At 39.1% G+C, this 25,470-nt stretch overlaps 1 protein-coding gene across 1 annotated transcript in view; it reads left to right on the forward strand.

Annotated features, from left to right (window-relative positions):
- CDKAL1 (CDK5 regulatory subunit associated protein 1 like 1) overlaps nt 1-25,470 on the forward strand; it is a 430,322-nt gene that overhangs the window by 119,421 nt on the left and 285,431 nt on the right. Inside the window, exons 6-7 of the mRNA XM_050891512.1 lie at nt 10,507-10,603; nt 21,124-21,172. Of these exons, the coding sequence (XP_050747469.1) occupies nt 10,507-10,603; nt 21,124-21,172 (146 nt within the window). The remainder of the gene's footprint in view (nt 1-10,506; nt 10,604-21,123; nt 21,173-25,470) is intronic.

Raw genomic sequence — 25,470 nt, forward strand, 5'->3', positions numbered from 1 at the left:
TGGACTTTGAACCTGAGAGGCAGTGTAGTATTTCACAAATTAATTAGAATAATAGTATGCCCTAAGCTGCACTTCTTTTATGTTAGAGATGAATAGAACTAAGAGTGGGAAGATTGGGAAGGTAAAGTAGAATAAATGGTCAGTTAACAAAACATAAAGGAGAGATACACCACAAATACTACAATAGAATGTTATGGATCCTACAGGAATATGTGTAGAAAGAAGAGAGGAATAGAGTAAGAGTCAAGTGGGTTACATAGAAGTTCATTGTAATGATTTTGACTTCCATTTCTTTAATCTGTCAGAAGTGTAATGTCCCTTTCCAAGTGATTTACAGGAGACTTCTTTTCACTGGTTTTGAGACACGTATATCTGATTAAACAGTCCATCTATATATGCAAAAATAAATTCAGAATAGGATTAAATTTTCAAGTTTGAAGGGGGAGAATGAAGTCTTGCTTTTTTGAAGTAGTAGAAAGAATGCAAAAATGCTTGCACTTAAAGGAGGAAAGTAGTGGTAGAAGGTAAAGAGAAAGGACAAAAGTGCTGCTGTAGGTTTGGAGCTATTTCTGCTTCTTCTGAAAACTCTCTCACCACTGTGATTTCCTTAGATCCTTGCTGAAGAAAGGCTAGCATGAAACTGGAGATTTAGAAAGATAGCGAAATATTTTTAGAACCTTACTACAACCTGTCATGTACTTACTAAAGGACATAAAGCTTCAAGGATATGCAGAAACTGGTAATTTTTTTTTTTTTAAAGGTAATTCCAGCTTTTGCTACCTGCAGCACTTCCCTGGCGGTGTGGCTACCAGCAGCTCTGCTTTTGCAAGGCTGAGTCAGCAGAACTTCAATATATCTGGTACTCTGTGCCTCAAAGAAGTTCAGAGTTAAATTTACTCGTGCTGTCAGCAGAGAGCTAAAGATCAGAAGTGAAAGGAGGGGGGAAAAAAAGGCAGACAGTACTGGGGATGGCTGAAGTTTTGTGAGGTTTGCTGGTATACACTTTGAGCCTCATGTATGTAGTTTAAAGTAGTAGTAAGAGAAAAAGAATTAATCATTTCTCCTTTCTTCAATCCCACAAATAGCTAAACCAAAATATTAATTATGGAAAACGTTGTCTTAGATGTTATTTTTGTGATACACTTAAACTTGCAGGTATTATCAGAAGACTAATCAACATGCTGAACTCAATTGTAAATCTGCATTGGTCACAAATGGAGATGTAATCTAGTCTAGTGTGTCTGTTTAGGAGTGTCTTGATAGATGTTTGGTGTTTAGTATTTGCCTTGAATGGAGTTCAAGGAACGAGATGGGGTTTTTTTGCAGATTTTACTGAAGTATGCTAAAGGTTTTGAATGGAGAATCAGTAATAAAGGGCCTACTACAGGAAGACAGCCCTATTTAAGACAGTAATTAGGCATTTGCCTAATTGTGGTCTTAAGTAATTTAACTTCAGTGAGTAGGTAAGAATCTAAAGACTTGTGAGTATTTTATTTGAAGAATGGAGTATGTTTACTTTTAATAGTTGTCTACATGCATTGATCAAGATAGCCTAGAAAAATTACAGTTGGCAGTGATATTTTTTGTTTCATTGTTTCCTGGGAAGAGTATAGGGATGCTGTCTGGTTGTGTAGGGATAGACAGGAAGGCCAAGGCATGGCTGGAGCTGAACTTGGCAAGGAATGCAAAGAATAGTAATACAAGCTTCTACAGGTATGTCAGCCAGAAAAGAAAAGTCAGAGAAAGTGTACCCCCCCCATGATGAACACAACTGGCAAACTAGTGACAACAGACGGAGAAGGCTGAGGTACTCAAAAACTTCTTTGCCTTAGTCTTCAGTGGCTCTGCTTCCCACACCTCTCGAGTGAATGGCCCGCAAGACAGGGACTGGGGAAGCAAAGTCCTTCCCACTGTAAGAGAAGATCAGGTTCGTGACCACCTGAGGACCCTGCACATACATAAGTCTATGGGACCTGACAAGATGCATCCCAGAGTCCTGAGGGAATTGGCTGATGTAGTTGCCAAGCCACTCTCCATGATATTTGAAAAGTCATGGCAGTCAAGTGAAGTCCCCATTGACTGCACAAAGGGAAACATTGCACCCATTTCTAAAAAGGGTAGAAAGGAGGAGCCTGGGAACTACCAAGCTGTCAGCATCACCTCTGTGACCGGGAACATCACGAAACAGATTCTCCTACAAGCTACGCTAAGGCACATGGAGGATAGGGAGGTGATTTGAGACAGCCAGCCTGGCTTCACCAAGGGCAAGTCTTGCCTGACCAACCTAGTGGCCTTCTGTGATGGAGTGACTACATCAGTGGACAAGGGAAGAGCTACAGATGTCATCTATCTGGACTTCTGTAAGGCCTTTGACACGGTCCCCCACAACATTCTTCTCTCTAAATTGGAGAGATATGGATTTGACGGGTGGACTGTTGGGTGGATGAGGAATTGGTTGGATGGTTGCATCCAGAGGGTAGTGATCAATGGCTCAATGTCCAGATGGAGATCAGTGACAAGTGGTGTCCCTCAGGGGTCCATATTGGGACCAGTACTGTTTAATATCTTCATCAGTGACATAGACAGTGGGATCGAATGCAGCCTCAGCAAGTTTGCAGATGATACCAAGCTGAATGGTGCAGTTGATGTGCCAGAGGGATGGGATGCCATCCAGAGGGACCTGGACAAGCTTGCTAAGTGGGCCCATGTGAACCTCATGAGGTTCAACAAGCCAAGTGCAAGGTCCTGCACCTGGGTTGGGGGCAACCTCCAGTATCGATACAGGCTGGGGGATCAAGGGATTGGGAGCAGCCCTGCGGAGAAGGACTTGGGGATACTGGTGAATGAAAAGCTGGACGTGAGCCGGGAATGTGCACTCACAGCCCAGAAAGCCAACTGTGTCCTGGGCTGCATCAAAAGAAGTGTGACCAGCAGGTTGAGGGAGGCGATTCTGCCCCTCTACTCCACTCTGGTGAGACCTCACCTGGAGTACTGTATCGAGCTCTGGAATCCTCAGCACAGGAAAGACATGGACCTGTTGGAGGGGGTCCAGAGGAGGGGCACAAAAATGATCAGAGGGATGGAACACCTCTCCTATGAGGAAAGGCTGAGAGAGTTGGGGTTGTTCAGCCTGGAGAAGAGAAGGCTCTGGAGAGACCTTATTGCAGCCTTTCAATACTTCAAGGGGGCTTCTAAGAAAGATGGGGACAAACTTTTTACTAGGGCCTGTTGCGATAGGACAAGGGGTAATGGTTTTAAACTAAAAGACAGCAGATTTAGACTAGATATAAGGAAGAAATTTTTTATGCTGAGTGTGGTGAAATGCTGGAACAGGTTGCCCAGAGAGGTGGTAGATATCCCATACCTGGAAACATTCCAGGTCAGGTTGGACGGGGCTCTAAGCAACCTGATCTAGTTGAAGATGTCCCTGCTCATTGCAGGGGGGTTGGACTAGATGACCGTTAAAGGTCCCTTCCAACCCAAACTATTCTGTGATTGTAAGAAAACGGTGAAGGAGCTCAGTAACATAGCAGTGCATTCTACCAATAATGTGCTTAAAAACAGTACTCATAAAAACCAAAGATTGTAGAGCAGCAAAGGCAAATACATTACCATTTTATCTGAAAAAGAATGGTAGGAGCCTAAACAGTTGGGAAATATTGCAGAAATAAATGATTTCTCAATGTTTTAGCAAGTATCTTCTACAAACCATAAATGTCACCTGTGTTAGCTAGTGAAGGTTTGATGGTGTCTAACAAGTCCTGGCAGACTCTACTGTTCACTTGAGGTGGAGGGAGGTTTGAATAGGCGAGTGGGTGTGCTGGCACCTGGTCTGATACCCCTTTGCAGATTGCCAGGTCCAAGGCTGTTTAACAGTCTAAGAGGACAAATGCTGTTGCTAACAGAGAGGGATGTAGCAAAATCTATGTACCTTACTGTGTGTTTCTATCACTGATACTACCCATGGGGGAGTATCCCAAACTTCTAACTTGATGCATAGGAAACTCTTTTCCTGGGCTCCTTCATACTAGGTGGAGAGAAACTCTTTTGCAGAGTGAGCTGAAGCACCTTAGTTTTCGTTCCACTCAGAAGTACTCTTTGGAAGAATGTTTCTCTTGACTAGAGAGGTAATTATTTTTCCCTGCCTGCATATCTTTAATTTACCTGCTATTCCTAGAGATAACGTCCCGTGTAGTTAGTGTACTCTTTCCACTACAAAGCCCACTGGTCAGGGAGAATCTCTTGTTAGTTTTTTTTGTACACTGAAGGGGGGAAAAAAAGAAGTGGTAGAAATAGGAACAAATCTTGGAGCTACCACCTAACTCACAGAGCTTTCTAGATGAAATTTCTTAAACTTGGTCTCTTCTTAAGGTATTAGCCTGTGCACTTGAAATAAAGTAAGAAAATTTGATTTAAGTGAGTTTAGGGCCAAAAATACAACCCCCAAAGCTTCTATCCCATTCCTGCTTAAAAAAATTCAAACCTGTTCTTCCACAGGTCAGCAAGCAGGTCTAGAATTGAATTGTGGGAAAAGCTTTCGCCTCCTATGAAAAGCTCTGTTGGAGGAGGATATTTTTATGCTTTTACTTATTTTTGCTTGGAGCATATCTTTACAACCTCAGTTTGGAGCCTGATGGAGCAAGCATTTATGTCTTTTTTGAAGTATTTTCAGAAAAGACATGCGTGCTTTTGTCAGGAGGAGAATGTGCAACTTATTTTTCCCCTGGAGTATTTACATGTTACCTGATGGTTTTTGCCAAAAGAGATAAGTCCAGAGGATGCAGCACGGTAACTAGAGGGCTGCTTTGCTAGAGATTGGTCCTCAAAGAGCAATTTAGTGAACTCCAATAATTAGCATAACCATCTTCAAATGAACTTGACATCTTCACGTGCCTCACAAGGAAAATACGGTAATTCTTTGGAGGCTGTGGAAGTGTACAAGAAAGCTGACAGGCCTAAGTAGACTTGAGTGGTTCTGCTCTAATTAATAATGTTGACAAGCTTTCCTCAGGTTTTCCACATGACTTTGACTATGGGGCTGTCCCTAACCTCAAAAGCATAACATGCATGAGTTCCTTGCATCCTTTTTGCTTTTTATTCACCCATGCTGCTCAGCATATTGCAACCTCAAAGGTTTCACGAGACTTGTCAAGCTCACCAGAGGTGAAACAAGGAGTTCCCATGTCCTTCTTTCTTTGTTTCCTTCCCAACAGCTTTCCCTTGACCTCTGTTTTGGCTCTACTGCAGCCCTTCTCCCATGAGCTAACCAGAATAACCAGAATAAAATGGTAAAAACCCCCCAAACTCAATTCAATAGGTTTCTCCTATATCAGTGAGTTAAATGGGGCCCTGGAAGGTTCCAGTGAGCTGCAGAGCTTGGACCAGAGGAGGAGTGATACCAGATGGCCAGAAATGAGTAAGAGGAGGGGTTGGAATTGGAGAAAGATAGGAGCAGCAATAGCAGACAGGGAGGATGGGAAGCAAGCCTTTGGGTAGTAATGAGACTTTAAATTGGCTCAAAGCTTGTAAAGCCACAGTTTAAGTTACCATTTGTAATTTTTCAAACAGAAAATAGCTGTGTGAATTTATGGATTTTCAGGAATGTATTCCAGATGCTATACAGGCACCATCTTTTCATTCCAGGGATGTTGCACTCTCTTTAAAACTTGTGGCTTCCTACTGATCAATTCAGCAGCTGAGACAATTGGAAGATCTCTCACACATTTGAATCTTTAGCCAAATAGCATTTCTTTTTCCCCAGAGACATCACAACATCATTTCTACAGCCTGGGAAGTAGTATCCCCCCAGTTTCACTTTTTATAACCTTTGGCAGCCTGATCTCATCATATACCCAGCTCATACTGTATTCAGCTAGAGCTGCCTTAGCAGAACTCTTTCATGTATACTAACATTTCTTCAGGCATTTCTAGACACAAACCTCCCGTTGATTTATGGCTTCACACCTTTCTAAAATACCTGATAAGGGGTGTTGTGGATTTTGTGTAATAGGAGGCCATGAGAATGGCATGTATAGACTACACTGGTGCATTGCACAATTCGTTTTAACTACACTCATCTTAATGGGAAAGTCGCCAGGTTTGTGCTGGTACAACAATGGGGAGGGGAGTATTGCGTTTGGTAGAAACAGCTCATTGATGTAAAAACTTACTTGAGAGTATCATCAGTTGTCATCTGGCTAGTAGGATTCAGGTTGAAACACTTCCATTTTCATTTCAGATAACAAAGGTACTTCCTGTCATACTTTAGCATTAGAAATAGTTCCTCTAATTATTTTATGAACATTCCCAAAGCTTAACAAGCTCACTGTAAAGCAGTTTTTCCCCTAATTTATTGCTTTTGCTGAAATTCAGCTCTTGCTTCTTCTCTTACTTGTATTTGACTGTTACTTAGTCCTTCTGCTGCGGGCAGCCTTCTGCTCATGGTTTAAACACTTCTTCACTATTTAATTCCACCAACAGTGGGTTTTGGAGGAAAAAAATTGGGGTTTGTAGGTATAATACTTGGTTTCACATATCTGATACTAGAGCAACACTTTACAAATTGCATGTTTCATAGCGACCAGTCTGTAGTTTGCCAGCTTTGCTCGGTGCAGAACAGACTGCTTTTAATTTCGGATGCCTGCCTTGCCTTCCTGTGCAGCTGGGATACCTTAGTGAGTAGTAATGGTGGCTTTCTGAAAGCTAAGAGTCATTCACTTAAGAGTTCACAGCTTATAAAAGTCCAGTGGGCAGCTCTGCTTGTGGAAAGGCAAGCGAGCAGGTGAGCAGTGATGATCTGGCTTCTCTCATCTCTCTCTAGCAAAGAACAAGTTAGCAATTACTTTCGATGTCACAGTTTGTCTTCCATTGAACTTAGCCCATCTTCTCTGCTTTCACTTCTTTCTTTTTTTTTAATTGCTTTCCTCCAATTTGAACCTCAGGGAAAGGTCCCTAACTTTTTTCCTGTGGTGATTCCACCTGAGTAGCTGTGTGAGTCATGAAAAAGTGGTACAGCTTCCTGCACTGGCTGCCATGGTACCCAGCAGTGTTGCTACACACACAGTGCTGATGTAGCAGATGCTTGTGGGGGGATTGGGGGGGGGGGGGGGCATTTCTTTATCTTTGTTGTGTTACTGACCAAATTTTTCTCGGAGCTCAAAAAATAGAAAGTAGAGGAACCATGCAACAATGTGTTACATAAAATTGTGAGCAGGATATTCCAGTTTGGGCAGGTTCCTAACAACATAACTAAAGTGCACATAAGCAAGGCAGAAGTTTCTCCCCATCCTAGTTACATTCTTAAATTTGCTTTGTAAAAAGCAGAATACGTTGAATGTATTTCATTAAGTCTGATAGTACAATTATAGTTGCAATGGCTATATCTATGCAATGGAGTTGCAATGGAGTATAATCTATGATCTCACTACAGATCTTGTACGAGTCCTCTACTGTAATGCAATACTTTTTTTCATGCCCTTGTTGTTTCTCACTTGTTTTTTGTTCCCCACCCATTACTTAGGAAGTAGCTTGAATAATTCCTTTCTTTAAAAAAGAATTGCTCTAATTACATTTCTATTCAGATGTATATCTTGCAAGTAGTTTTTAGAGAAGAGTGTATTTCTAGAAAATGTTTCCTGAGTCAATTAAATTGAAAGTTCAAGGTAAGGTTCATGTCATTGAAAAATATAAAGGGTGTCTAAAAGGGAAGATGTATTTATTCATGCCACCTACTAGATTCCATGAGGTATTATTCTTATTACTATTCATGTTTTTGAAGGATAAAGGCTTTTCTAATACGGTTGCCATGCTAACTAGATTTCTGAAGAATAATTTTTGTAGGCTTTTGTTAATATGAGGAGGGCTCATTAAACAATATTAAAAGGAGGTGACAATATAGTACTGGAATGCATATTTTGAGAAGCCGTTTCTTGAAAATGAGGCAAAAATTTTCATAATTTCCTTACAATGGTTTTTCATTTATGGTGGGTTTCATGGACTGTACAGTGTATTATGGATGTAATGATAATTGACTATGATTGAAAATTTAGTTCTGACATTTCCACTTAATTGCATTTTAAAGCAAAAAAATCTCAGTGTACAAAATTCGTTATTCTGTAGAGACCTGTGCAACTTTAAAAAAGTTAAACGAAGGCAATGCTTATTATGAAGAATATTCAGTTTAACTTTTTCCCCCCCAGCTCCAGTTATAGTCCCAGAAGATACAGCAAAATGTTAAAGCTGTGAAATAACATTAAAATGCCATTTAATGTGTCAAGGGAAACTTTGTTTATTTTTTTTTCTCAGATAAAAAGACTTGAATAAAGGCTTTTTCTTCTGTAGTGCTCACAGGTTTTCAAGTAGATGGAGATGGCTGTTGCTAGCAGCAGATTATACCAGATGCACAGTTGCCTAGGGATGTGTGCTTTGTTTGCTGGAGACAGGTCTTATTGTCTTGCCTCGAGGCGTTAGGTTGAGTCTGTTAGACTATATAAGTAGTGTTTTTTATCCTTTGAGTTAGTGGAGTGTCACATGGTGCTATGTGACATTTTTAGGTAATGCATGAAGTAGGATTTTTTTATTTTATTTTTTTTTACTTGGATATGAAGAAGTAGGTGACTTCAATAGAAGTTTTGCAAAACCCTTAAATATTTACCACTGAAAGAAAAGAAGGATTGCAGATTTCGGAGACATATTGCTAGGTTCCCTGCCTAAGAAATATACTAAATTAGCATTTCATCATAGTTCTTTATCCACAGAAATATTATCAAGGAAGAGATGAAAGGATTTGCATTTATATTATACACCTTTGTGTGCAAGTAGAGAACCAATGAGGCTCTGTATGATGGATGTCTGAAGATTTCCTGAAAGTCCCAGTAAAACAAAATTGAATATTTTATAGATATTTGCTGCATTTATATTAGATATGAGGTAATAGGTGTAATACATTTTCCTGTTATTTCACACTTGTCTGTGTATAGGATATTTAATTTTTTCCTTCAAAATACCTCATTTTAGTGCAGCAGCCAACAAGGTATTTGGCAAGATGGCCTGTAATCTCCTTTAATATTACAATTTGTCTGTTCTTGTGAGATTTCATTTGAGCTATAATTTGTAAATAAATTTGTCCATATTATGAGTATGAAGTGAAAATTGTGAGTAGTGGAACTGTGTGTGGTACCAGCCTGTTTTTTTTTTTTTTTTTTTTTCTTTGTTAAATTTACATTTGCTGGAGATCTCCAGATACTCGGTGTAGCATCGTTGTGCTCGTTGAACATCACTTTCTTCAGTGCATTCAGCTTGGAGACAGCTCAAGCAAGCTCAAGAGTATAAAATTGTCTAAGCAGTTGTGTATTTTGGATAAGATTTTTCTGAAAAATGTTATGACATGTCTTAGCCTGTTCCAACATAACAGTAAACACTTCATGAATACATATATTGCTGGAGAAAATACGGATTTACAAGGTTCCAGTTTGACGGAAGTCTGCCAGGAGGTTGTGATGCAGCACGCAACTGTGAAAGATAGTTCTTAGGGCAACCCGTAATATGTCAGACCTAGCAAATCTGCTAAAATTATTCAGTGCTTCTCTTCTTTACTGTTTTGCACATTGCAATGCAGTAGTCATGTTGGGTTAATGTGTTAATGGATGATCTTCAAAGTTTAATGAACATAAGCATGTTTTGCATCTCACTGTTTTGTATGCAGCCGATAGTTTTGTTCAGGGCTTCTTGTAGTTTCAAGATTCAGTGATGGCTTGATATTCAGTGTTGAATTCAAAGTGAGTCAAAATATTACTAACAAAATGAACAGTGTTAACCATTTAATCTTAGTGTTTTGGTTTCCTACTTGATGCTAAGGTAGCATCAAAGCTAAGGAATTATGTAAGTTAATATCCGGACAAATGTTTCTCTGCCAAAGGCAAGCAGTTAAAGCTTGAAAATGCTAAATATGATTTTAAGTAAACATTTACTTAAACATTTTCAAGTAAATGCACATTTAAAAGTAAATAAACATTTTAAAGTAAACATCAGAAGGCTGATGTAATTGGCCATTTCTGACTGGTACTACATAAATGCTTATGTTTTGAGCTAGCAGTTCCTATCTGCGTAGGCTGTCTCTTGCATTCTGTGTAACTTTTCTTGAAATGTGCTTAATCTCTCTGTCCCATCTTTCCTGACCAGATTCTCTGCTATCATCGGGGCAAATAAAGGTTAACTGAACTTGATGAAGGCTTTCAAGGTTGTACTTTTGTCCAAGATGCACAGTGGTAATGGACTCTGTAGATACTCCCCAAACTGAGCCACGTGTGCTGTAGCCTGATAGCTTCATATGGGATTCTTTTGGTGTGTTGGTTTGTTTGAGGTTCAAACATGTACAAGTTGCTTCTGATTTGGGAATGTTTTCATTGTGATTTGCTTTCCTGTGTTACATGCACAATATGACTACTTTGAAGTTGAAAATGATAAATTTTGAAAATATTAACACACTGTCTGTCTGTCCTTCTTTAGGAAAGCCCAAGAAGGGAAGAAGAAAGTGGTTCTAGCAGGCTGTGTGCCACAAGCCCAACCTCGTCAGGACTACCTGAAAGGCTTGAGTATTATAGGGGTATGTATCTTTATCAATTAGAAACCAAGGGTTTTCATAAATGTTTTCAGTAGGTCAATGTCAATATATAGACTTTGTTGCCTTTCTCTTGCAAAAAGCGGCAGAGAAGCTTGGTACCCCCCCGTTAGTCATCTTGCATTATACAGCACTTAAGCCTTCTTTCACCAGGGTGATTTGGTTTGACTGTGGCATGAGGGGAGAGGGAAAGGGATACTGGTGGTGGAACTGAGTTCCAGTGCCCTTTGTAGCCTGAAAATATCCAGGCTTCATTCAGGATGATGAAGATATCCATTACCATATTCTTTAAAATATCACAGCTTATTTGCTTTAAGACAAAGAAATACACCCTTTGTTAAAACCAGTGGAAGAAGTGTAAAAGACTAGAGCATATAAATTACATGGACACAGCTGAGCGTTTGGTGGCTGTTTTTTTACTTCACACTATTAAGCAGAATGGCAAATAGCAATGATTATTTTGTTTAAATTTGAGGCAGTCTGAAGAGTTAAGTGCACTGGTGACTGAGTTGTTAAAGTCACCAAGCTTTACCTTGAAAAGGTAACCAGAGAGCTTTTGACTTCATTCAGTTAGTAAAGTGCCTTCAGTATCTTTTGGGATGAAGTACTACTGTATAATTGAATCAACTTTGTAAAATAGTCATGAAAATCCAGGAGTCAAAGCACAAGCCAACAAAGATTCTTCCTTGTTCAAGCCTTTAGATTAAAACTGGATGAATTTGTAAAAGGCATGTTTGAGTTGAAGCACTGTCATTGGATTCAGTGTGTGAGAATTACAGTGAAGCTGTTCTGTATTAAGTCAGAGCAGATGACTGTGCAGCATCATTTCTGCATTAAAAATGTAAAGGTCAACGTGTTTCCACTTCAGTGTCATGAATTCAGGTTGAAACTACAATTTTATAGGAACAACAACAACAAAAATGTTCCAAAGCTTTCACTTTCATTAGAAGATCATACAAGATGCAGTTGTTCAAAGTAATTTACAAGTAAAATAATAGTTTGTTTGGAATTGGGAAGGAGGTGGCTTCATTAATTGATTTACTGGAATTCTTTATAAAGATGGACTTTGTGCTATTTGAATTTTTAATTAATTACTGCTGTCACTCAAAATGTTTTATCTCCCAGTTTTTTTCCCAGCTGCCATTCTCAGCTATGTTAATGCCTATAAATTAACTCAGTGCCCAGAAATGATATTCAGGGGCTGTAAAATCCCACACTATTCTGTATAGATGATATTGCATTGATAGGTACAATTTAAAGGAAGACACAAACTTTCCATTCCACTCTGCAGTCTTACTTTACACAAGTATGCAAGAGGACTGTGATGCTCTGTCATCTCTAAGACTCTGACTAATTAAGTGAAACTTACTCTGTGCAGCAGGATAGGAAAAACAAAAAATAAATGGTGAATGGATTTCCTCTTGGCTCAGAGGCAACATAGTTAAGTGATCTGTAATTGGTCATTATAGTGAATATGATGATATCTACACATAGGAAGACAGAGGGAAAAAAGAGTGCGTCACTATCCTTTGACCAAGGCTGTAATGTGATGTTTCAGTTTTGGTGAACTTAACTTAGGAAACTTGGGGGACCTGAAGTTTCTTTTTTTTTTAATTGTTATTGTTTTCTTTCCTTTTTTTTTTAAACTTTGCTTTTTAGGTAACATGTTATTTCTGAAAATTAACCTCTTCTCTTCACCTTCATTTTGCTACCTAGAACCAGTGTTTAGTGAAAAATATTTGTAGTTTTGTGTTTATTACAGAAAGTTTTCTGTTAGGAGTTGAATTAGGCTGTTAATGCAGTGTTCCCAAGTACTTTTGAATTGGACCTGAAAATACTGAAATGTGATCTTCGCAATAAGGACACTGTCTTCTAACTGTCACTGCTGTGGTAAAATTTACTGTGCTTTAAGTAATAGATGCTTCAGCTCAGAAAGGTCTTAAACTTTAGGCATAACTATTAACAGAAGCAAAGCTAAGAGAAGATATTGTCTATGTTTTCAGTTTGTATATTTAAGATTTTCTTCTCATTTTACAAAGAGTGTGTGTGAGGGGGTCACTGTATTTAAAGGATAGGAGTTGTTATCTTACTATTGCAAAATAATTTTGAAAGGCAGTTTTGACAGAATTGAGAAATAGAAAATGTTCTGTTGGCAGTTGGATAGTGATTCTGCTTTAAAATTTTAAGCATTAAAAGTACAGTTTTGGAAATCTTGCTTTACCACCAGGTTGGTCTCATCTTCAACTTGGCTGAGAGATATAGTTGATTTATTGTTGCTTATGTAAGCTTTGCTATTTTCTTTTTTTTTAAAAGAACAGTGTTGTCTGAGAATGTGGCTATTTATCGGCAATTATAACTCCCTTGGGGCGGCTTTCTGAAGGCAGAGTGTGTCAGAGGGCTCTTCTGCTCATCTTGTTATGACAGAGCAGGAAGTTGCGATGTACCTACCAGAGGAATTCTAGTAACTCCGGACTTGTTTTGATCTGCACTTGAGAAGTACAGGACTGAACTTCCACTGTTCTTTCTTTATTACTCGATTTGGGCAGAAGGGAAGGAAGGGCAACTTCATATCCCTGTTACCATTTGTGATGTTACTGTGCTTTTGTGTTTCTTGAAAGTCGTTGCCACTTTTGAAAAATAATGTGGGTTGGGGGCATTGCCGTAGGCTGTATAGAAGGCAAATCATAACATAACGTGGCAAGGTAAAGGAGCTGTTTTCTGGAAGGTGGAAGCTCTAGGTAGTAATAAACCTGCCAAATGTGAAAAGTACATGAAACACATAATGATGCATTACATAGGTTCACAGCCATTTATGCTCAGGTGGTTTCCAAAGTTTACTCCTTTATGTTTGGAATAGTGTACCCACTTCAAACTGAAGTGTATGTATGGTATTGCAAAGAGAAATCAACTCTCGTAGTTAGAGTTGTCCCCCACTTTTCATTGTAAGTTGCTAAAAAGAAGGATATGTGACTTTGTGCTGATTGTTTTGAGGGGATTACAGGAGAAGGGAAGGAAGGGACAAGGGGGAATGAAAGATGTAGCAGGCAGGTTATGTTCTGGGACCCATGAATGGATGTAGGTAGTTGTAGTGCTTCCTCACTTCCCGAGTTGCATACAAAGTCACACAAAACCCTTGTTCCCAGTGATAAGTGGAACCATTGGAACGGGATGAGGTGTTTTGTTTCTTTGACACTTGTCTGGAGTTTTAAGGTATTTGATGTCCAAATGATGCTACGTGTTGGAACCCCTGACCAGTTTGCTGAGTGTTCGTAGGTCTTAAGATGCTTCACAAGCCCTGTGTATCTGTACTTTGAAATCATCAGACTTACTGGACATACTGAAAGTGTGGGGCCTAATGCACATATGTATCCCGTTAAAGGGATACAATAGCTCCACAGATGAGTGAATCTCTTCTCTTCCTGAATGAGAATGTCAACCCCAATTCTCCTTCCTTCCCCATCTTTCCCAATGTAACATCTAGCATCAAAGGCCTGTCATCTTCTGCCGTACACCCACATCCCAAGGGAAGAATTTCAGCCCATTCTTTCATCTGCACAAAATATATCCAGTGTTGCCAAGGCTGTAATCCCCCCTCTGCTGCTACAGCCCAAGTCAGAAGGTGCAAGTCCCGTGCATGGTAGCATTACTGCAGGCTCTTTGGCCAAGTTGAGCCTGAAGCCACTGCTTCCAGGAGAAAAATATAGCCATGAAAACCTCTCTGCAGGCGCTCCCTGCATTCCCCTGACCTCCAAATAACCCTTTTCTGTGGCTGTTCTACTCTATAAGGCAAGCTTTAGGTAATTTTTTTAATATCCAGTTTGAAACTGTGGAGTGTGATTAGTGGAAGTGCTGAACACTCCCAGTAGCTGCACCTAACACTAGGAGCACTGCTATAAAGTAGATGGTTCAGTATAAAAAATGCGAAGTACATTACAAAAAATAGGCACTTGACTTCTCAAGCTGTACATCTAGAATTGGTATACACTTTTAAATTTAATGTGCCTTAGTTCTCCATTTGTAAAACCCTTCAGTGAGCAGAGCTTTAACAGTGCCATTGTGAAAGAAAATCTCAGGTGTAAGGTGTAACCTTACCAATATGCCAAATGCCTGTACATCCCTCTGCTTTGGTGTCCTAAATGAAGATATGTTGTATGATATTTCTGATGTTCAGTTCATAGAAGTTTCAATGATGTTTGCAAAACAGAGATGATGATACTTCCATACCTTCCAGTGTTTGTAAGGTCAGACTGCATTAAAGATTGCAAGCCTCTCTGCTGCCCTTAAACTGGAGCCTTGCATAAATGCAAATATCCAATGTGTAGTTCATGAAAGACAAATTCGATGGAATTTTATTTTGAATTATTTGAATTAGCAGAACTTCTTGGAAAGTGTGCTGAAAGCCTGGGAACAGGTGCACACTGTTCTGTAACTTACAGGCAGGAATGATTTCATGCAAAATTCAAGCTCAGTCAGTACCTCTCAGCTGATCAGCTTTGGCTTTTGAATTGCAGTGCTGATATTCAGATATGACGCTTGAACCTGGAAAGTCAGGAAAGAATTGCAGCTAAGCACCTGCTTTTAAACTGAAAATTGGAATAGTGCAATAGTGCAATAGTGCAAATAGAAACTATTAATTTCTACAGCAGTTACGTACTGTCCTATGAATCAAAAGGTGTAGGAATTAATTTAGATAAGAAATATACTTCAGCTGTGTCGGTGCTTAGCAATGAAAATCAGTTGTTTACATGCTTTTCCAGGGTAGTCTCCTTCCCTTTAAAGTTTGTGTAGAGCCTGCTCTCAGAATACCTTCCTAAACCAGAATATTGCCCATTACTATGGTCAGCGTTGTCAGCAAAGTTATGTATATATGTATATCTGTATGCTCACTCCCAGGGTGTTCATAAGCAGCTGAGTGCTGATGATGTTTGCTTCAGCAGTAGCCTCATGCTGTGCAAGGAAGCTGCTGCGCCTTCCTATATTGTGGGTACCCTGTCCTCAGCTTCTCTCAACCATTGGCTAAGGTTTTTTTGTTTTGTTTTGTTTTGCAGTGTTTTTTCAATAAACATTTCTAGTCTTCAGTATTTCTGGTCTTTGTCCCTCCTTCACTGGCTTCAAGATCTTTTTTTTTTGATAGTCACTTTCTGATACTTGATGTGCTTATACATTGCTTGTGTGACCTCCGAGAAATTTCTCTCTCTGGGAAACTCAGTCACTATGCCAAGGGAAGGGCAGTCGGGGGAGGCTCCGGGAGTAATTTCTTGAGAGCGTTGTCACTGTCCTGTCAACATCAGAGAAGCTTTAACCTTCAGACCTTCTGTGGGGGAAAGACATTTCCTTCCATGCTGAAAGGAAGCAGGCTTGTGGGGAGCAACTGCATTGACTCTGGGGGAGGGTCCCTGAGAAGGCTGGCTGTGACAAGGACCTAGCTGCCATTTTTAACCAGCGGTGCTAACTGTGTCAGTAGCTGTGAGAGCTGAGACTCATCAGAGAGTGAAACCACAAACTTCTTGGCCAAAAGACAGTCACTGGTGGCAAGTGTCAGAGATCTTATGCTTTGTCTCTGGTTTGTTTTTATTTGCTGCTGATTCTACCAGGTTAATCCCAGTCCCCCAGCAGAAACAACAGTCGTCAGCCAGGTGATGTGGATCCCTTGTGACCACTTACAAGAAATGGCATGTCAGACGCAGGAATTATTCTGCTATCTTATGATTTGGACACAATGGTGTGATGTATTCTACATTTACACGTGTTGAGGTATCATTGCACTAAGAATCAAAAGATAATTGGAGGCAAACTGCTGATTTGAATGTCAAGATGCTTCCCAACAGTGATTTTTCATCACCTGGTGGGCACTGTCTTCTGAGACAGAGAAAGTGCAAGTCACAATATAAGGAGATATTTTCTGAAGGGATTGAAATGCTCACTTAGTAGGATTTAATTCTTTTCAGATGGGACCAGGATAGCCATTATCTAACAGGCAGTCATATAACTCCAGAAAGCACGAGCACCATGACAGTTGGCAAGGGGCAGTGTGCCTCTGGTGTAAATATGCTTCCTGCAGCTGACTCCATCTGAAATTATCTCTGGGCTGTATTAAGAAGAGAGAAAATGAATACCTTTTCTTTTATCATATAGACTGCCAGGAAGCCTTACGCATTCCCACCTTTTTTGCAATACATAGTTGGGCCAGATCATTCCTCAGCTTCTTCAATGGTGCAGCTTGAACCAAACAGCTTTTCTGTGGTGCCTTAGATGCCCATGTAGCAGACTCCATTAAAAGGCAGTCTGTGTCCTCCAGAAAATAATGGACGTTCATAAATTACTTGTTTTCACAACCACCCTCTATTTTCTTATCATGGCTGCAGCCACAGAGAGAAGCACGCAGAGGCTTCTCTTTTCGGAAAGACCATTAAGACATTGAATATCTTCACTAAAAAGAGCTAACTGTTTGCTTTTATGAAGGTTAGCACTTTTTATCCGGCTTTGGTTGTAAGGGACATCTGAAGACCATCTCTCCTGTTTTGTGTTGGTCCTATCACTTCAGAAAGAGGTTGGTCCAAATATCTTCACCCACAAAATGCTTCTGTCTGTATTTCAGTGGACGCCTTAACCTGAAAGTGTATTTATTTCACTGTAAATCTTGTATGAGGTTTTGTCTTCCCAGATGACAATGCAGGGTCTTTGCAGAGGTCTTAGTGCTTCCCTGAAGAGAGTGTCAGAAAGTTTCTCTTACTTTCATGATAGGTTCATGGATGCACTTTTCTAGATAGCTTTCTTTGGTCTGAGGCTCACTGACTTCTACAGAGTACAAAATCTCAGGGTAAATGTGCAACCTCTCACTTAACTGCCCGTTAAGAGTATTCAGAGTTTATAGGAGCTCTCTTAGAGGTTATGTTTTTTCCAGAGTCCATCTCCTGCAAAACAGTTTCAGGATGATAATACTGGTTCTGAGACAACTTGGATCATGTCTGAGAGCTTGGAAGAATTTGCGTGACCATCCTCAACATGCATGTCTGTCTGCACTCACAGATCACCTGGTGTGAGACTGCAGACATAGCACATAACAAGCATGTCTTTGCGCTGTTTACATCTAGCCGTCATCTGTTGAATGTGATTGTGACAGTACAAAGGGAGCTGGGGGACTTTCTCTGATGACAAATGGACCATGTTTGCATTTCTGTACTCCTCTTGCTAATTATTGGTGCTTAGTTGGAGAGCTCAGGGCTTCTGTCTCTCAGTGGAGTGCTGGGGTGTCCTGGGAAGCACATGGTTTGAAATGTGACTGGCTCACAATTGCGTGTTCAGGAGTGACCTGCAGCTTCAGCCCCGGCATGGATTACCTCATGTCTTCCTTGTGTGTATAAGGGCTGGATACATATGATTGCTGAGCTGTACTTATGCCTAGCTCTGATACCACCAGGAAAGCTCAAAGATTTTTCCTGGTTGTTGTTTCAACTTGGGCTTCATGCTTTGACAGAACTCTCTTCTTTTTCCTTGTTTTTAGACCAGCCAGTTTCCTGCTTTGGCTTCTCCTTCATCCCATGGGCCTTGCCTGTGCTCTTGTTCTGTATCCATCTCAGCCCAGATTTCTGCATCAGCCCTGATCTGTGGTGGCTGGGTTTTTTTTTTGTGTAGTCCCTGCTCAGCTGCCTGCTCCAGTCTGCCATTAGCTTTTGTTCTATCCAGGTCCTAATGGAGAACCATTTGTAATGGACAAAAAGTCCACCATGTACATGCTTATACTAGAAACAAGATCTCACAAGATCTGTGGAGCCAAGTACGGTGCACTAACTACATCCAGCAGTAATGTACCCGCTGTCAGTCCTGAAGGTTTTGGTTTATTGAGAGTTGTTGCAAAGGAATGTTGAGGAATGGTGTCTTTTCCTTTCATACAGCACTAAGAACTTTTAAGTCTTTGTGCTTCGTGTGCTTCCTGATGCCTGTTGGAGACATTATTGGGTCTCTGCTCAAGAAGGTTTACAGATGCCTTTGATACCACTCCAGAACAGAATTATCCTTAAGATTAGTGAGATGTGGGGAAAGGTATCCTGCAGGCCTTTGTATACCCAAGAAAATTTCATTACCATGACTTTGTGACTTTTTCTTTTTTTCCCCTTTTTTCCTCCCTTTTTTTTTTTTCAAACAAGAATCCTCTAAACACTTCCCTCTTCTCACACCAGATTCACCTCAGTTTTACTAAAATACTTTTATCTTCATAAATGCAGATTGGAAGCATTCCCTATTTTCTTCTTGAGCACTTGGGGCTTTAGCCAAACAATTTCCAATAATTTCAAATGAAAAATACTTAATGTGGGAAATAACACATAAGGCACAATAAACATCCATTTCTAGTCACAGATTTCATTATCTTTCAGACCTATAATTTTAATTACTTACATGAACTGTCTTCTTGACAGACATATTCAGAATAATTTAATTTATCCAATAAAATTAAAATACAATAAACTGGTTGGTTTTTTTTCTGTATCTTTATTTAACAGGGGGTTTGGAGCTATGCAAAAATTCCCCAGATGTACAATACAGAAAGTAATCATAGGTGGTTCAGGTTATGAACCAACCAGGTTTCTCTTGTTTTAAAATTATTATGAACTTAAACAGTTTAATATTGAGATATGTAGCAAGAATATTTTAGGCAATGCATTTGTCATAGACTGTGTTCTCTGTCTATATTTATCGTTGTAAATGTGTACACTTCTGTTTTCAAGTTGCATTTTTTTACTTATTTTGAAAAAATTAAGTAGAAAATCTGTATGTAAGTATCTTAGGTCATAATTTTTTAACTTCTATCTAAAAGGGATATGTACACAAGTATGTAAATACGCATGTGTTCCACACAACTGCTTATGTGTGCTTTCTTTACAAGTAGATTGCTAAATATTGACATATGTCTATAATATGAATGCTGGTAATCCCGAAAAGGATTTGAATATATATCTTTTAATGAGATTATTAAAATGCCAAAATTAGTGATAATTTAAATAACTTAATTTCTAGAATTCATAACTAATACACTGTATTCAGAAATCTGAAGTGGCAGAGATCTGTGTTTCGAAAAGGCTGTATTTCAAAAGGCTTAAAAAAAAAAAAAAAGAAAAAGAAAAAATAATTTTACATGGACTTGATCCAATACCCAGACAAGGAAGGGAACAGACTCCCACTGACTTTAGTTGGGAACTCTAGATCAGACACCAACTACAGATGAGCTTTTTTTTTAGCTGCTATTAGACCGATTGGAAAATGAATGTGAAATAGAGATGATTGTGCAGACATGTGTTTACAGGAAATGACAAACTCAGTGGTTTAAGGGCACAGAGACTTAATGGCTTTGATGCAAGGGATCCAAGTTCCAGGCTCCTGAAGTTCTGCTTCTGAAGCCTCTGCAACTTGTGCTTTTCTGCTTGTTTTTGAAACAAACCGGAAAAGAAACTCCAAGGAAATGACTGCAAAAATCATACTAAATCTAATTCATATAATGTACAGCTTAGAGAAGCAGTGTTTAAAAAGGAATATTGTGGGAAAATTATAAACTATTTAAAATGTGCAAAGTAGGCTTTCATGCATTGTATGTAAACATCTATGCGCATATATAGTAGACATTACATAGAATAGGCAGTTTGGATGAAAGTTGTAGGAAGAATCTCAACTTTAAGAATTTGAGTGTTTAGTTTTGCAGTGTTAATGCTGATGCCTTCTACTTAATATACCAAAATCTCTATAGTATATAGGCCATTAACTTTAAATAAAGAATAATGTATCTAATAAGTAATTGAACTATTTATCACATTATGGGTGAATTTTGGCAAGTGTAACACTAAAACATAAATTTGTTGTCTTTGCTGCAGATGCTATGTCATGGTCATTAAATATTATTCGGTCTTGTGAAAAGCATCGAGGCTTTTCCTTCCATTTCCAAACACTGCCTGCAGTAAGTCCAGGACAATGTCTTGTTCCCTTAAACTTGATCACAGTATTTTTAATTTCTTCCCATATTCCAGTGTCTTTCCCCTGCAATACTTCCTTCATTTTCTCCCCTATAGTCTGCCTCCACAATATCCTCAGCTTCTTGTTAGGTTCTCTACTATCTACTATTTTGGTGTGGAGACTGGGGAGAGGGAGCACTTAGGGGCTGTGTGAGCCACCCAGGTGCTGACTGCCTGGGTGACCACTGCCTTTCACAGACCATGAACAGCAGTTAAGGCTTGAACTCTCTTCTAGGGTTCCTCTTTTCTAGCCATTTGGTAATTTTTGCCAAACTTACAGGAACTTGCTATTTTTGAGGACAAAATTTGGTTTAAGTTAGGTGGTGAGTTTTAAAGTTACTTTTGGCAGATGAACGAAGATGCACAGAAAAAAACTGGCTGAAAACATAGCCCCAAACTCTTTACTCCCCCTTAATCCAGAAGAACACACTTTTGAAAGAAAAGTTTATATAAAGTATATCCAGTTGTTGACTACTTAGATATTGACCTTCTGACTTTTTTTAGGTTCAGCAGATAGATCGTGTAGTAGAAGTTGTGGAGGAAACTATTAAAGGTAAGCATCACGCTTGAAATAATTACAGCTAGTCTGAAAGATGTAAGCATTAGCTAGCAGAAGTTCTGCTGTTATGTTCTTTATCAACCTAATGCTTGCTTTCTCTGCTAGCTAAATGTTTGGGTAGTGCTATACTTTGCTGTGTGCGCTTTGTGTAAGTGGTAATTTCAGAGATCTTTTCTGGCAGGAGCTCTGTGGCCTGTTGCATTCATAGGTAAATGATCCAGGAGAGGCTTCAAGAAATCATTTAAGTTCCATCAGTGTAGGTGGGTGTAGAGTATTGTTTAAAGTTTCTGTGCTATCTTAATTCAGTGCTATATCTCTGCTTTCTTATGTTTAGTCCTCTCGTGTTTTCTTCTTTTCGGATGTTTTGGCTTGCTTCCCTGAGCTTTCCTCAGCAGGACAGATAAATTATCTGCTGGCTTAATGTTCTTTTGTAACTGTGTTCCTTGTTCTCTCTGGCTGTGTTCATGTGTGCGTACACTCAGTACTTTGCAGTGAAGAGGGGAAAAGACAGTATTGTTTCTGCAGCCTGACTAGTAAACATTTGCTATTAAATAAATATATTTGTCTGGGTCTTTCTGGGTTACCTAAGTTTGTCTCCATTACTTATCAGGCCATAAAAATTACTGTTCCATGAAGCTTTAAATTACAAGGTTTAGTTTAATTGGCTGTACTTTCAATATAAACAAATGTCTAGTCCACAAGACGTTGCCTGTAACTTTAATGCTGGAGTATGATGTTTTTGAAGTACAGCACGAAAATATAGAAACAGTGCAAAATTTTAAAAGAAAAAAAGCTTCTATCAAGAAATTGTGTAGTGTGGTATAAGGCTTCTAGACTTTGTGGTTTGAAGGCCTTAAGATTTCATGTTGCTTTGAATGCTTTCATAAATGAAACCTGTACTCTTCTGTACTCCCAGCCAAAACTTTTCCCAGTTTGTCCTTACCTTATGGCATCTATTTCTGGGGGGGCACAACCTACTGTACCATACAGACAAAGAAGAAATATATTCTGCATATTCATATTTTTTAATAAGCCAGCTGTTTTCCCAGAAACATCATGGTGTTTATGACAATGTGTTGGAAATGGGGATGCTTCATGATTTTTACAACAGCACAGTATTTCAGATCCCTATCTGATTTTCCTGATTTTTATTTATTCTTAAGGGAGTAAGATGATAACTTGGGTCAGTATGCCCTCCCTTTACAAAAATGGGCTTTGTAATATTTATACTGACTCCAGCCATTACTGCTTTTTCGATAACATAGTTACTCAGGTTATTGTGACTGAATATTATGTGACTAGAAAGAAGACAAACAATCTAGTAGCAGTTGTTGAAATCATGCTTTTCATTGAATTGATTTTAAGATTGCATTTTACATATTGATATAATTCTGGAAAACAATGTTCATAGACATGTTAAGGAACATTTAAACTTTAAAAAGCGTGAATTTTGGGAAAGCTTTTGGTTCCTTTCTAGCTTACTAGAAGTTATTTGAATAAAAAAGAGTAAGTGGGCTGCTGAATTCCATACATAGTGCCAGTTGCTTCAGGGATTTCTCCAAAGGTAACGGAACACAGGATTTCTGAAGTTTTACTGGAAAAAATGAACAAAAATGGCTCTCCAGTGCAAGAGAGACATGGGCATACTGGACAGAGTCGAACGAAGGGCCATGAAGATGGTTAAGAGACTGAGACTGGAGTATCTCTCCTCATAGGAGAGCCTGAGAGAGCTGGGGCTGTTTAGCCTGGAGAAGGCTCAGAGGGATTTCATCAATGTATATAAATACCGGAAGAGAAGGTGCAAAGAGGACGGAGCCAGGCTCTTCTCAGTAGTGCCTGGTGACAGGACTGGAGGCAACGGGCGCACACTGAAACACGGGAGGTTCCCTCTGAACACTGGGAAACACTTTTTGACTGTGAGGGTGACTGAGCACTGGCACAGGTTGCCCAGGGAGGTGGTGGAGTCTCCATCCCTGGATGTATTCAAAAACTGTCTGGACATGGTCCTGGGCAACTGGCTCTAGGTGGCTCTGCTTGAGTGAGGGGGTTGGACAAGATGACCTCCAGAGGTCCCTTCCAAATGTAACCCTTCTGTGAAAATGGAATTTCCATTAGAAGGAGAATCGACAAATTGACAGGGGTCATAGCATATGATAATGGCCTACTTTTGCAAAAGCCAACCATAAAAATAGGAGTGTTTACTTGTATTTCTTTCATTTAAATTTGTTTAAAGATAATGCATTAATTTATGTATTTGGGAATCATCTTCCACTAATAGAGAAGAATGTCAAGCTCTTTTTCACTATGTTTTATGAAAGAGTCTAACCATGAACTTTCATTATCCAAGTGAAGTAAAATACTGTTGATAACAGGACTGTTGGTTAAGAATATTTTATACTGTAAAATAGATACATGGTATAAGCTTAAATTCATGTGTGTGAAACCAAATGAAATGTAACCCTCTGTCTCCATAAGTCTATATCATTAGTAACAACTTCTGAAGCCACAAATGGGTTCAGGAGACGGAGGTGGTGTGGGATGGGATTAAATACAAATTCTGAATTCAGAGCCAGCTTATATTAGTAAGTTTTAAGTTGGGTATCTGTCGTAGTTGTAGGATACAATTTTCTTCACCTATTTTTTTAAAAGAAAATCAAAAGGTTGCATGGGTGGTATGCTCTTGTAGTGTGGCTATGTAGATATTGAAAGTTTAAAAAATATATTGAAAGTTTAAAAAAATGTTTCAACTGAATATTTAAATTGAATAAGTTTTAAACTGCATAGTATCTGCACTCTGTAGGGCAGCTGTCTCTGTAGATTGGTTGGCCTAACCGAGTTGTCCGGATTTTCTGTCCAGATTCCAAGGTGGTTATCCTAGTTGCCAGTTTTAAGTCTGAAAGTCTAGCTTTCCTTGGGTTCCCCTTTCTTAAGGGGTACCTTAGATTTTTCTTGGAGCGTTGAATTTTGTAGTGCACAGTTTACGAAAAGGGAGACTTTGTAAAAAGAATTTGCCTCCTCCCCTTTTTTTTTCCTAAGAGTCTTCTTTCTAGTTTTCCAAGAAAATAGCTCCCCAGTTGGATTTGGTTGAAAGCTTCCTGTACTTCCAAAGAAAATTACTTTCTTGGAATGATTTGGAACTCTCTGTATGAAATATGAAGGGGTTTCTTCTAGCTTTATTTCTCAGTCTTAAGGACATTGTCAGGAAACTCTCTTCAGAACAGTGTCATTCTGCTGGTTCAGGAGGTGGTTTCAAGAAGTAGATCTTTATGGTGGTCTTTGTCATCTGTCTGAAAACAGCTTAATTGCCAGTTCCCAACTCCATTGAGATAATTCTCATAAACACTTTTTATGTGACTTTATCTTTTCATCCTTCTTCATCAGAAAATGGACAAGAAGGATGTTCATGTTTATTATTGCACTAACAGCCAAAAGAGAGAGAATTTTTAAGAGACCCTGTGATTTCTCATTTTTATATCAACCTGACTTTTATCACGAGTCTTATGGAACTTTGAAATTTCCGAATTATCAGATAAATTATCAGGTAAACTGTCATTTCCAGAAGCGATCTTTAATAACTGTGCAGTATTTGTATGCAGGTAATGTCTGATTAATATTCATACTGTGTCCCAAGATGTATTTTAACTAGAGGCATCTCCAGGTACTTTTACTATGATATTGTAATTTATAATCTGAAACTTCTGTACAGCCTGCTAGGAGCTAGACAATTAATTTGATCTCAGCCTCAGAATTAGGTTTCTCAGTGACAGCCACAATCATGTAGCCAGAGTGTGTTGGTCTTCCTGATATACAGAACAGTTTCATCATGCAAGGCTCTGATTTAACAGTTTAGTAAGTTTTGCTTCATCTGCACGTTACCCAAATTATAAGACTGGATTACACCAATTTTTACATCATTGGGCCACCCATTTCCACTCGTGCTTAGTTTCCCAGTAGCATGTTATAATGACATAGTATGTTAGGAAAGTGTTGCTAAGGAGTTGCAGTGTCTGTGAGGTAGGAGAAAACAAGGTTATAATTGATGTATGTTCCATCGTTAAGTAAAATTTCTGTACAGAATTTAAAAGCTGTTCGGGCTGATTAGTCTCTATAGTATGTCCCAATAAGATGAAGATTTGTCTTTGATGGGAACCACAGAATGTCTTTATGGTGATGGCTCAAGTCAGCATTTTATGAACCACTTTAAAAGCTGTCTATAAAAAAAATCCAACCCATAGTGTGTATGCAAGCTTGTATATACGCAGTTTACAGTAGGCAAGATAATACATTTATTC

The sequence above is a fragment of the Gymnogyps californianus genome, chromosome 2 (assembly GCF_018139145.2).
Source record: "Gymnogyps californianus isolate 813 chromosome 2, ASM1813914v2, whole genome shotgun sequence".
In the NCBI taxonomy this organism is placed as follows: Eukaryota; Metazoa; Chordata; class Aves; order Accipitriformes; family Cathartidae; genus Gymnogyps; species Gymnogyps californianus.